Source organism: Garra rufa, chromosome 7 (assembly GCF_049309525.1).
Source record: "Garra rufa chromosome 7, GarRuf1.0, whole genome shotgun sequence".
In the NCBI taxonomy this organism is placed as follows: domain Eukaryota; kingdom Metazoa; phylum Chordata; class Actinopteri; order Cypriniformes; family Cyprinidae; genus Garra; species Garra rufa.
This window is the reverse complement of record NC_133367.1, coordinates 52,755,147-52,768,306: the sequence shown is the minus strand read 5'-3', so window position 1 is coordinate 52,768,306 and position 13,160 is coordinate 52,755,147. Positions and strand designations below refer to the sequence as shown.

Sequence of the window (13,160 nt, the reverse complement as noted above, 5' to 3'; positions counted from 1 at the left end):
TGCTGGTGGTAAGCATATGAAGACTGTAAAACCGCATATTGCATAGATAAACAATAAAACCTTAAGTAATAAAACATCAAGGCCGATATCTCTGCAGTTAAGCCTGACCATGAAGATCCTCCATTTTGTAAAATCCAGATCAGTCTGAGCAACACATGAACTCTGCATACTTTCTCACAGTCCGTATCTGCGAGGCAGGTGCCCTGACCTGTAAAGATCAAAGCTTTTCCCACTCAAATACAGGCCAGAATGTTTTATGGAGTAGGAGGACGGTCTTCAAAATCTTCAGGCTTTTCAATTAAGCAAGAATTTGTGGCCCCAACATGTCTGAGAAAGAACAATTGACAATTGAAATCCATGCGAGAAATGAGAGACAGACTGAAACGTTGTTATTTCTTAAATAATTTAATTGCAAAAGGGTTTTTTAAAAATATTTCTACAAGAATGCATTATTTAATCGCTGTTTTTTGTCTTCACCATTAAATACATCTCAATGCTTTCCAAAAAAACAAAACAAAAAGAACAAGAAGAGAAAAAAAAAGTATTGAAATGTGTCTTGCTTTTCTCAGTATAAGTACAGCACTCAGCAGACATTTCGCTTTTGCGCGTCAGTGATTCGTGTTGTGATGAGAAGACTGCTTGGAAAAAAAAAAAAAAACTTTTTTGCTTGATTTTTAATATAAAAGAGTAACTTCAAAACTCAGGAAAACTATCACATAAGAGAAAGAAGGAGAGTCCGAGATGGAGAACGACCATTGGCACGGAGTTATTGAACCAAAATCATGCAAGTTATGTCTTGATTAAAAAACAATGACAATAGCACCTTACCCAAATACAGTCATACATACAAACACACACACAAACACACACTCAAATCCAGTTATGAGAGAATGTGACAAAAGCAGCTACGTTTAGTTCCTCAACAGCTCTGTTAGTTAGTAGCAGATAGGAACTTTAAGGAACAGGGTTCATATACATCAAGAAAAAGGATAATGTCGGTCATCATCGTTATATTACACGGAGCTCTTGTAATTGAGAGGGTTTGTGAAATCGGGAATGAAACGAAACCACAAACTGAGGAGTACTGTGCAGAATATATGCAGTACTGTATCCCATAGTGCAGTATATAAGCACTGAAACTAGTCTAGATACAGATTCTGGTAATAACATCCTGTTGTATTGGCTTCTAAACCCGTCAAACATGCTACTATTTTGCATATTTAACGTCTTTCTTGATTGGCGTTGGGAGAACTAAACTAAAACAAGAGCCATTCAAAAATTGAAGGCAAATAATCACGGTTTCTGTCAATCAGACTTGCGGGCCCAAGCCACTGGAGTCTGCCGCTTGGGTCTTTCATCAAGCCTATGCGCAAGAAAACGAGGTGAAGGCTAAAAAATGTGGAAGACAACCAACAGTTTCAGGAAGTACAACGTATCCTGTCTACCGCATAGCATTATCGAGAATTAACATTGTGGTTCAAGATCTCATTTATAAAAAGAAACGCCTCCGGAAATCCTGCAATGCTGAAAATGTGATTGCGCGAAGTGAACAAAACGCTTGGCGAGTGAGCTTTACAGTTGGTACTAACAGTTTCTCTTTGTGGTGGTGACGGAAAGGCTTAGCTCTAATATTGAAAAGATTTACTAGGGATCTGCCCAACATTGATGAGATGTTCAACACCTCTATTCATTGCTCTAAAACCAATTTCAAAACACTTCCTCCTCCAAGTCATTCCAAAAATGTCTTTACCGTCTTTTTTTTTTTTTTTTTTGAATGTCAGCACTCAGATCTTTCAATAAATTAATCGTTCAGTTTGGCCTCTACACTTAAAACCAGTTTCAACTTAAAAACGTAAGTTCAGCAGCTGCCTTAAAATTTTAAGTTAAATCAACTTAAAACTATTATTCATTTCAACTCACGACAATAAAATTAGTTTAAAATGACTTGTACTTTAAAGTTGATTTAACTTAAACTTTTAATGCAGCTGATAAATGTAAGTTTTTAAGTTAACTTTTTACAGTGTAGGGATTTGCTCGAATAAAATCGAAAAATAAACAAAACAAATTGGTATTTCTCCACTATATTATTGATTCGTATATAACCGGAGCTCTTTGTCACAAGTCATTTCATGCATTAGTGTTCCACCGTGGAACACAACTGAAACGTTCATGTACAGAATGTGTGCATAATCCTTACACTCTCCCTTTGCTTTATACACATACACACATAAACACACACACTTCAACATAGTCATACCTGACACATACACACTCACTCGTTGTAGAGATGGCCAGTGATTTGTACACTGGAAAAATACTTTATATATCAGCATTTTATCATTTTCCTTGATAAAAAGTAAAACATTCTCAAAACAAGATGAGAATTTATTGGCAAAATTGGATTAATTTTATGTTTAAAGCATGAAGCTCTGTGAATGTTGTTAGATTTATGCTTAACATAAGAATTTTACCAAGAAAAAGCAAACATCTTAAGATATATGTGACCCTGAACCACAAAACCAGTCTTAAGTCGCACAGGTATATTTGTAGTAAAAGCCAAAAATCATTAGGATATTAAGTAAAGATCATATTCCATGAAATTTCCTACCGTAAATATATCATGGTCCAGGGTCACATATTATCTGAAAACAAGTCTTGATACAGTATATTGTGCAATTTGACTTTTTAAATTGATCTTGTTTCAAGAATGTTTAGATATTTATCCTGGAAAAAGACAACGTATTGATTTAAAAAAAAAAAAAAAAATGATTTCTTGCAGTGTAGTACAGGTTATCACAGTCCTTCTCTTTTCTAACCGCTAAAGAATCCTGATATAATGACTGACGACCAGCTAAATGTCAACTCATCGTGGAACAGAAACTAAACAGGGTGAGGGAAAACAACAGAAGAGAATAAAAGAAAACATCGATTGAAATTGTGAAAACACAGCTGAGAATCCATTATTTGAAACTATGAAAGCATCCTGAGTTCACCAGGTATATTCTAAGAAGTCCTTTGTCAGTTTAAACCTGGTGGACAAACGCAACTTCCTCAAATCCGGTCCTGCGACATCCGTGATCTTTCGCCCTCGGCTGTGCCTCTCCCTCCTGTCCGTTTGAGGCATGTGCCCTTAAATAAAACACCTTCAATATGAAGATGGGGAATAAGCACAAAATCACACGCACAATAGAACATCTGCTAGTGTTGGAGGGATTTCTGCGCACTCGTGTCCACACGTTCCGTGAATGTATGTTCACGTCTAGTTTTTGTCTTTAATATTCAAGTTATGTGTACTATTAGAGGTGTATCTCTTCCATAAGCAATGTCCATCTAGGAGAGTCCGTCCCTCAGAGTCTGTTCAGGGAGAAATGCATTATGGGAGGCTTCCCAGCCAGCCTCACGAAAGAAAATACCACACGCACGCATGCAATCGCCAACCCCACACCGGAGCCTCGAGAGGCATGCATGGGATATAGGCTTTCCTCTCCGTTCTTAAAAATAAGTACAAAATAAACTTATCTAATCCTGTCGGGTGTAAAATAATGCAGTCGTTACAGGAAAACAGGAAAATGGAAAAGGAAAAAGTTGTCCGAGGCACTGCAAGCCAGTTTCATCTGATTAGTGGAGATGATAAGGCGTCTGGGGTCGTCTGTTAGTTCGCTGTAGAACAGTTCCGCCCCCATCTCAGACCTGGACGGGCAGCGTTTGGTTCATTTGCAGTCTCATGTCTTGAATGCTGCCGAGAATCTTCTTTTGGTGGCCGGCTAATGTTACACCTATCCGTAACAGGTCTCTGTAGAAAACGACAACGAGAAAGAGCTTATTGCCATTGTTATACAATAAACAACACAGTGGTTTCTAAAAGAAAGGGCAGAATTGGTGTTATTCAAGCAATGAACTCCCATGGGAACGTAGCCAGGTGAGCAAATCCGTTAGCAAATTGTCGCTAGGTTGAGCAAATAGAACAACCCCACCCTTCGGCTACTGAACTGAGACAGGTTTGTGGTGCAAAGCCAGTTCTCAAGCTCGAGACAGGTCAAGCGGTGGTCAATGATTTGCAAGGTTTTGCACCTACGGCTACCAGATGTCAAATTTCACATTAAGAAAGTGTAACCACAGACATGACTTGGAATATTATTTCACTGCATGACAGACCGTCATTGTACTGTAGAATGAGTGTGGTGTAAAGGTTACCACTGGCTTTATGATAAAAATGCTTCCTGTTGTTTCATTGGCTGAGGTAATCTAATCCCTTTGTGAGGTTTTAGTTTACACAGCAACACGTGTAGCTAAAAGCTAGTGCAGACTCTTGTCGTTTACTCGTTTCACCTTCCGATAAGCAAAGAGGACGTTGTCAGGGAGCAAGCGCCCCATGGCGGCCCCCAGTCTGTCTGCCCTTCTCATCTCTACAATCGCATGACATTAGTCAAGTAATTTTACACAATGTAAGAGTGTTTTCTCTCTTTTCCCTCTGTTGGTCCTATCAAGCCAACAATGTTGGATAAAATGATGTTAAATGGAGCCCATTAGGAGAATTACTAGTCATTAAGAGCATGAGAAAACCACCGACTGGTCCACCTGTCAAGTTGCCAAATTGAAACAAATTACCCCTGCCTCCATCCTTTATTACACTTTAATGGGCGTGATGAATTTATAATTTTTTTTTTCTTTATTAGTTTATTTGATCCCAACCGCTCTCTTCACATCAGTCTAGACATTTAACATAGCGGCAAATCGTGGATTTCTTTTCTGGACGGTGACCTTTGTCAGATTCTTTGTTCATGACATATTCTGGGGATGAAATGTTACAATAAATTAATGCAAGACGCTCAATCATATGCTCAAAAGCTCTATCACTAACCCCATTCTGATCACTAATACTGCTTTTCCACTGGGGCTGGTGCTGGAGCTAGAGCCGGTTTCCACTGGCAGGGAGCAGAACCATCTATGTCACCAATATGTGACCAGAATCACTTGTTATCTCTTGCAGAAGGAGAGCATTGGTTTCTTCTGCTGACCACTACTGAACTGTTGAGAATGTTGAAAATTTACCTGAACTCTTTTCAAACTATGGCTTGTAGTAAAAACTCCACCTACTGATGTCATAGGTTCCCTTTTTCAAACCCGGTTTTGAGGGCCGGTTCGGAACAAGGATCTGGAATTTTTTGGAGTGGAAAAGTGCACCCCAGTTCCCAACTGGGCTCCAGCACCAATCCCCTATTGAAGTTCTGTTTTAAGTAGCTTGGTCCGAACCAGAGTTTGATTTCACCCAACTGGCTCAAGACCACACCACAAGCAAATTCTGACTTATTTCTTACTTTAGAACAATTAGAAGTTGCACAAGTGCACAGTGCCTTGAATTCAAACTAATACGAGACCTCCAAAACAAAGACGAGCAATCCAACAAATGAACCAGACACTCACTCTGCAGTCATCTGGGCCACCAAGTCAAAAGAAGCAAAGCCAGCATTAAGGAAGTTGTCTCGGTAGCGGCTCATCTTGATGGCGTCCAGCCAGTCGCCCACAGTGGTGAAGGTGGTGTAGTCAGGCACACAGCGGTCGAGGAGCGGCTGGGAGGCCCTACAGAGAAAGAGAGGAGTGGAGATAAAAAGAGAGAAAGAGGGTTAGGTCACGTCAGGCCTCCACCACCGAAACCTCACCCCCAAACCCCCCACCACCACCACCACCTCTCCCGGCCTGTAGGGCCTCAACCTGCCACTGTGGCTTACTGGCTGGAGACGTGCAGGGGCCCGCCAGAGAGAACTGCAATGATGCTGTGGGTGTGGGTCCGTATGAAGCAGCAAATGTCTTTGATGCCTGACGTGTATCGATACTTGACATGCTCCAATATTATTTCTCATTATTCTTTTAAAATCACTGTTTGACATGATTCATCAAAGTAGAACAAGTGGGTCGACCACCTTGTTGGTCCACTTAGCTAAATCATGTGTGCCTGCCTACACCCCGAAATACCCTTTGTGCACCATAGTTCAACTAAATTTAATGTCATGCATAAAAGCAGCCAGTTTAAATTAGATCAGACAAAACCAACAGAGACCAGACTTGATCTATGACCAGATTGGGGTCTTAATAACTAACAGTGAGGTCTGGGCAGTGGGGATAGGGAGGCAAAGTTTGAGAGCAAAGACACTTCTGTCTGCGAGCTCTCTGCTCTGCTGAACCTAGCTGTCTTTTGATGGCATTAGATTAATTAACAATTAAAAGCATAAGAAAAAAGTTAATAAGAAAGGAACAGAGGCTCTATTGAGGACAAGCTCTGTAGATGGATGGGAAGAGTGATTTTTTAATAAGCTCCTGCCTTTAGGGCTGAAGGGTTTGTGGTCATTAACCTGGAAGGCAGCTTTTCTTAATGGGGCATTGTTAGAGCTTGCCTTGCTCTCACATCTTAGGGATGCTGGCTAAGTGTAAGACAGTGAAACTGCATGAGGAAACCAAAAGAACAAATGTCTGAATAACTAGCCTTAACTCAGCATTGAGAGCAACTAATAACTAATTAAACTCTCCTTAGTTTAGTTAAGGAATTGATTACTGAAGATACACAGACCATCAAATGTTGCAACAACAGGAGCCCATTTCTCAGTCTTTCATGAGGCTCAGCAGGCAGGCCACCTCTCCATTGGCCCTTTTAAAATATCGTTACTTGCTAATTAAAACCATTCCCATCTCTGAATTACATTAACTAATTATTCTTCCTTTATCCTCTGATCATTGCAGAGTAGACAAAGTGTCTCCCACTGTTTCCTGGTAGTTACAGGCTCTCCCCCAGGACCTACAGCCTGGAGGCAGGCACCCCAGGGTGGGTCAAAACCCGCCTACAGCTTCTGCCTAACAATTACTGAGTGTCTTAGTGAAACACTAAATTCTGTGCAAATTCTGTTGTATAGTGATGGGTATCTGAAAGACCGTTTAATATCTCAAACAGAAAAGGCTCTAGTAAGTGTAAACTGGAGCAAGCATCTCTGGCAAAATAATCGATAGCCCCGTGATGGCGCAATTAAACCGAATGTTTTATTGACTGCAGGTCATCTTAATCTCCATAACGTCAGAGTTTCTCAGCTTACAATATTGTTTGTCGATTGAAAATGATCTGAAATCAATAGACTCTTAATTCAAATGCCTCTGTAACTTTGGCCTAATTCTGAATTTAAAATGAGAGACCCAGTTTGTAAAAGTCTTTAAAATTGCTTGGTTTGTTAAGGAGGTAAAAATCATGCATACTGTGCCCTTACCCAGAATGTGTGCTGGTGACCACTTTAAGGCTGGCGGCATTGCGAATAAGTTTGTCCAAGGTATTGACGATCTGGGAAAACTTGGGTCTCAGGTTTCTTTCTTTCACCCAGCAGTCTAGCATGAGTTGATGCAAGGCAGTAGGGCAATCCATAGGTGGGGGCAGTCGGTAGTCCTGCTCGACTGCATTGATCACCTGTTGATGAAAAAAGTAAGAATTGATCAGTGTTAGTTTTCTCTTAAATTAAGTTCAACAGAGGCAAAGTAGCGATGAAACTTACATCTTGGTTGCTCATGTCCCAGTATGGGCGCTCGCCATAGGACATCACCTCCCACATCACAATGCCATAGCTCCAGACATCACTGGCTGAGGTGAACTTCCTATAAGCAATAGCTTCTGGTGCTGTCCAGCGAATAGGGATCTTTCCTCCCTATAGATGCAAGAGCACAGAATGTTTTTTAAACCTCAGATGGAAGACATTTGCTAGAGAAATATTAAAGGATAAAGACTTGAATGCTGACCAATGAGCTGGTGTAGGTAGGGTCAGTCGGATCATCCTCCAAGAAACGAGAAAGGCCAAAATCAGACACCTTACACACCAGGTTGCTGTTGACCAGAATGTTACGAGCGGCCAAATCACGGTGCACGTAGTTCATGTCGGACAGATATTTCATGCCAGCTGCAATGCCTCTCAACATACCGACGAGCTGGATGACTGTGAACTGTCCATCATTTAGCTGTTGGAGAGAGTGGGAAAAATCTCAGACCCATTCATAACAGAAATGTCCACTGTCTAAGTGTTTTTAACTTTCCAGGATATGACTCATCTGCCAGATGATTCATCTCTCAAAGTCACAGCTAGCAGCTATGCCATTTGTCATTACTATTTAGAATGTTTTGAGTGTTTTTTCAAGGGGACAGGTGAGAGCATCTCTTTTTATTGGAAAACTAATGGGGACTAAAACTTATGCTAGACTGCAACAATTATGGTTTTATGGTGTAGGTCACTTTTTTAAGTGCTGCTTGCATTTCTATACATGTCCCATAAACGTAAAAAAATAAATAATAATAATTAATTTTATAGTGGCAAGCATCTCTAACCCGAAGAAAGGAATCCAGTGCTCCGTTCTCCATGAACTCGGTGACAATCATGACTGGCCGACTCTTCGTCACCACCCCTTCCAGACGGATAATATTAGGATGATCGAACTGGCCCATAATGCTGGCCTCACTCAGGAAGTCTCTTCTTTGGCGTTCCGTGTAGCCTGCCTTCAGAGTCTTGATGGCCACAATGATCTCACGCCGTCCAGGGAGTTTCAGACGGCCACGGCACACTTCTCCAAACTCTCCTACATAGGTAGTGGACAGACGAGAGAGAGGAAGAAAGGGTGGAGTGGAGAGAGGAGAGGGAAGAGTGGTGGAGTGTGGGAGAAAAAGGGGAGAGGGAGAGTTACTGGTTAGAATCAAGGAGCCAAGGGGAAGCGGGGGGAGACAGCAAGAGAAGCCAGGGCTAAAGGTGATGCTATTGGAGTGTATCCAGGGGGCAAGGGAAGGGGTAGGGTGAGATCAGGAATGCTTCAGTGGGAAAAGGTCTTGGGGGTTGTTGGGGGTTGGGGTACTGAAAAGGAAATGGGAAAAGTAAGGCAAGAGTGGAAGGGGTAAAGGGTAGAATCAGAGAATGCTAGGGTCTGGAGGAAGTGAGGGTAGTAGGTGGTGACAGAAGCTTAGGAGCATTGGACGGCTTGCGTCTGCAGTCTAGGCCAATATGTAAGCAAGTGCCAGAGAAACAGAGGGGTCAGGGAAGGACATGATAGGGATTCATCACTTTAGACAAAGCTAGGAAACAACAGGTTCAGGTAGCAGCGTTAGATGTTAAAAGCCTTGTTTGTTGGAGTCTGGCATGGGGCTCCTCATTACAACATGGCTGCAAGTCTTACAGTCTTTTATTTTGGCTCTTAGAAGCTAAACTGCTAATTCTAATCTTTACAAAATTTACAAAATAAAGGGGAGTGGTCTCAAGGGCAGGAAGGAGCACCATGGACGGAGAAGTTAACAGGTCACAGGATCAGGAGGACATTTTATTGTCCATCAGGCTCAGGACAGGCTTGGTAAGTTAGCAGGAATGGTAGCTCTATAGTTAGCTCTGAAGATAACCTCAGAAGCTCCATTTTGTAAGTAAAGCTGTTAGAGACATTGGTAAGTTGCTAAGGGTTTGGATTTTGGAGCGGGATGAGTTGATTGAAGTACCGCTTGGTGTGAAGTCCTCTAAAGGTATGGCCTGGGTGTGCCTAGCTGTCTTCCCCCTGTTGCTCAGGAGCTTGTGTTGTTGGTTACCTGCGCCAATGACTTCCTCGATTTTCACACAGGAAACGTCAATCTCTTTGGCGAACTCGCGGATGGCCTCGTTCGGGTCCTCGTAGGTGAATGGGTCAATGTAGACCTTCATCCCCGGAGTGACTATAGGGGATTCAATAGTGCGAATAGCCATATGAATCACACTGCCATAATACACAATATTTATAGCACAGTTAGTCATAAGATGACAAGTAAGCTCTGTAGAGACTTACTGTATTGTTGCAGTTTTTCTGTGTACTCTGATTCTGAGCCATTGCGTTGCTTCCTGTGAGCCAAAGACAATACAGTCAGTTAGAAAAGGTTGGTGATTTCCTGTCTAAACATATAAAAATAAGCATTTTTGAAAAGGACCAGTTTTTTCCCTGCCAGCCCCTTTAGGGACATAAATTGAGGTCGATTAAAGAAAGAGAATGATATGAAAATTACAAGAACAACAGAATCAGCCTCAAGAGACCCTTGTCACTTCATGATGGAAGTCAAATCTGCATAAAGACAGCTAAGAAAAACAGTAGCAGCATTGGTTGTCTCACTTCTGTTACATGCTAAGGAATCTTTACTGCCGCATTGTTTAATTCTCTCCTGACTCTTAATTCCTTCCTTCACACTTTTCCCACTATCAGTCCATTAAATGCATTGCAATTTCAACAAACCCAACCCCCCTCTAGTACATGTTAATGCAATCCCTTTGTTGTCTAACTAGTAACCGGGCCAATAATACCCGCTGGTGACTTGTATCTCATTTCCAATTCAAATTCAGTTCCGGAATATGCCAAGGCCTACATTTTTTCAATCGCAGACAAGTTAAGATACTGAGACACACTGTGCTGATTAGAACGAAAGAGAGTGCAAATTTAGAATTTTTGCATGATAAGGCTTTAAATATACAGCTGCCTTGCCCTCAACTGTGGAAATGGGAAGATGGCCACAAGATGGTAAGTGCCAGTGCCAACGATTATCGGGACACTGCGGAATTCCAATGTAGGGCACATGTACATTTGAGACCACTGGCTACAATTTAGCATGCACAGAATCCAAAATAACTGACAACCCAGAATGAATCCGCTTCTCATCCTGCATTCGTTAATTGTCAAATAAGGTCTAAGGAAGCATTACGACTTCTAAATTGCATATGCGACTTCTAATTCTTTCTTCTACTTTTGGTGGGATCCATTTGAATGGATGTCATTAAGGTAAGCGAAAAAGCAAACCATTTACCTGAGGCAGACAATGGCAATGACCACAACAACAATGATGAAGACCAGCCCTGCTGTCAGAGAACCCACAATGAGGGGTAACTGCTCCTGTAGAGTCTTGTCTGCATCGGCTGTGTGAGAGACACAAAGAGAGATATCATGGAATGTATTCAAGAGAACAGGAACTATTTATAGCGTTTCTTTTTCTATGAGAGGTATTTATACTCAGATTCACACAACTGCTTGATATTCTTTGAAAGGAAATTGTTTTTTATGTCATAATGTTGTTTTACATACCCTGGTGGTTTGTGCTGAAGTCAGTAGGGCTGCTATAACGGCCATACCCTGCCACCGTTCGGGCTCGAACCTGCACAACATACGGCGTGCCCGGCTTCAAACCCTCAATGCGTGCAGAGCTACGCTGGGCTGTCATGGTGTGGGCAATAGCTTCTCCCTGGTCCTGTGGGAACAGTGATAAAACAAGCCATATAAAACCAGCCAGCACCCAAAAGCAAGCATTTGGCAGCTCTGGTTTAATCTGTCAGTACAACACATCAAACACGAAGCAGATATGCCTGGCCCTTTCTTCTCCTCTATGCAAATCCTCCTGCTTCCATCCCTGCCAAGCTCCAACTGCCTCGCGGTATCAGCGTTCAAAAGAAGGGGATGAATCAAGGAAGGAGTTAGGGAGGAGTGTTAGGGTACGAGAGAGAGAGGAAGGGTTGATGCTGTTGTCAGGATGAACGATTATGTATAGAGCAGAGGATGACAGTGGTGGAATTGTGATTGAATGCCCTTCGCTTCATTGACTTACACTGGCTCTTACCTTCTCATGGTATTTAATCTCGTAATCCAAGATGATGCCATTTGGTTTTTCAGGGGGGAGCCAGGAAAGACTCATGGTGTTGGCTGAGGCCCCCATCAGGTGGACGGTAGGAACTGCAGAGGGAGCTGTGTGGGGAAAATGAGAGAAATCCTGTTTTAATGAAAGCTGAATTTCAATTTTTTTTTTCCACATTTTGACCATGCTCACATTCAGGATTACCAAAAAGCTGCTTTGATGTGTAAGCATCAGACAGCTCTTAGTCTTGGGCCCTTTCAGGGCCCCAGCCTCTCAAACTACACAGACAGAATAGATTCTAAAGTCTCTTGTGAAAAGCACCATGACAGACAAATCGGAAGGCTTAGTGTCTGGCAGATCCAGTCCATACAACCTACACAAACATGCAAATATATGTATAGCTGCACACACCCTCTGTCCACTCCCTGAGATCTTTGTTATCACCCATGACGACTTCTTATTAATCTCATATTTTTATATTGTGATATTAATTCCATGACAATTACGCACATTCTTTCCAAATTACTGTAATATGAAAAAGATTCTATTCTAAACTATTTATACACTGTTAGTGTAAGCTGTGCTCTCTTTTGCTGATTTTAATATATTTCTTTATTGTAATACTGAAGAAATACTCTATTAGAGCAATGAGAATCACTCCTGAAAAAAAAAAAAAAAACTGAAAATTAGAATTTTGGGGGGTAACACTCATGAAATGAATGTCTGTATAGTCTTTAAAATTTTCTTTATGCAAGCAATAAACAATGTGACTAGTTTTTTTAAAGTTCTTCCATAGCCACTTACTTATCTTCGCACCTCACTTTACATAATCTGTACCGTCCCCATTTGTCCTCAGACCTGATGTTGCCGTCTCCGGTTTCTGATGTTATCAAGTTCTGTTCACACACTACAGTAGTTCTCAACATCCCTAGTTTCTTGCCTCTGTCTCTCTCTCCCTCACTCTTTATTTGTTAAAAGCGTTTTAATCCCTAGGTCCGGTTCTTTGATCCTTTCCCTGGTAGCTCTTTATTATTCCGTCTGTCTCTTTGTCCACCTCCCCCAAAAGCTCACTCTCCCCCAACCCAACACCGTCAACCTCCTAACCCAGGCCTTGCTCAGAAAAGCCTCACCCCTAAGACAATGCTCCCTGGGCAGCCCGCTTGCTTACTCTCACCCCAGGATTAAGGGGCCTCATCTTGAGGAGACAGTGGAAGTAACCATGACGTCCCTTGAGCTGATGGCCCATATTTATTTTTTGTCTTAAAAGGCGGATGAATATTCAAGCACAGTCCTGGGAGATAATCTGATCACAGACCCTCCTGAAATTTTTGGAACCATGGTGGTGGGCTGCTGTGTGGGTGTGCATGTCACCCCAGGATTAACTCATGTGCAACAACAGCCTGGGTTATGTGACAATGCCTGCGGTCAATCCCTGATCGCAAACAGAGGCATTCTCTTCTAGCAGAGAGTGCTAAGGAGAGGGTTAAACATATGCATAACTCTAAGAGCTACCCTGAGAAGT

The 13,160-nt window shown here is 41.9% G+C and overlaps 1 protein-coding gene across 1 annotated transcript in view; it reads right to left on the bottom strand.

Annotated features, from left to right (window-relative positions):
• Positions 1–392: 392 nt before the first annotated feature.
• ephb3b (eph receptor B3b) overlaps positions 393–13,160 on the bottom strand; it is a 52,499-nt gene continuing 39,731 nt past the window's right edge. The window contains exons 6-16 of the mRNA XM_073844633.1: positions 11,624–11,748; positions 11,095–11,257; positions 10,820–10,928; positions 9,822–9,869; positions 9,584–9,723; positions 8,351–8,598; positions 7,771–7,986; positions 7,530–7,679; positions 7,251–7,444; positions 5,425–5,580; positions 393–3,793 (exon numbers count right to left, since the gene is read on the bottom strand). Coding sequence (XP_073700734.1) covers positions 3,685–3,793; positions 5,425–5,580; positions 7,251–7,444; positions 7,530–7,679; positions 7,771–7,986; positions 8,351–8,598; positions 9,584–9,723; positions 9,822–9,869; positions 10,820–10,928; positions 11,095–11,257; positions 11,624–11,748 — 1,658 coding nt within the window. The 3' untranslated portion in view covers positions 393–3,684. The remainder of the gene's footprint in view (positions 3,794–5,424; positions 5,581–7,250; positions 7,445–7,529; positions 7,680–7,770; positions 7,987–8,350; positions 8,599–9,583; positions 9,724–9,821; positions 9,870–10,819; positions 10,929–11,094; positions 11,258–11,623; positions 11,749–13,160) is intronic.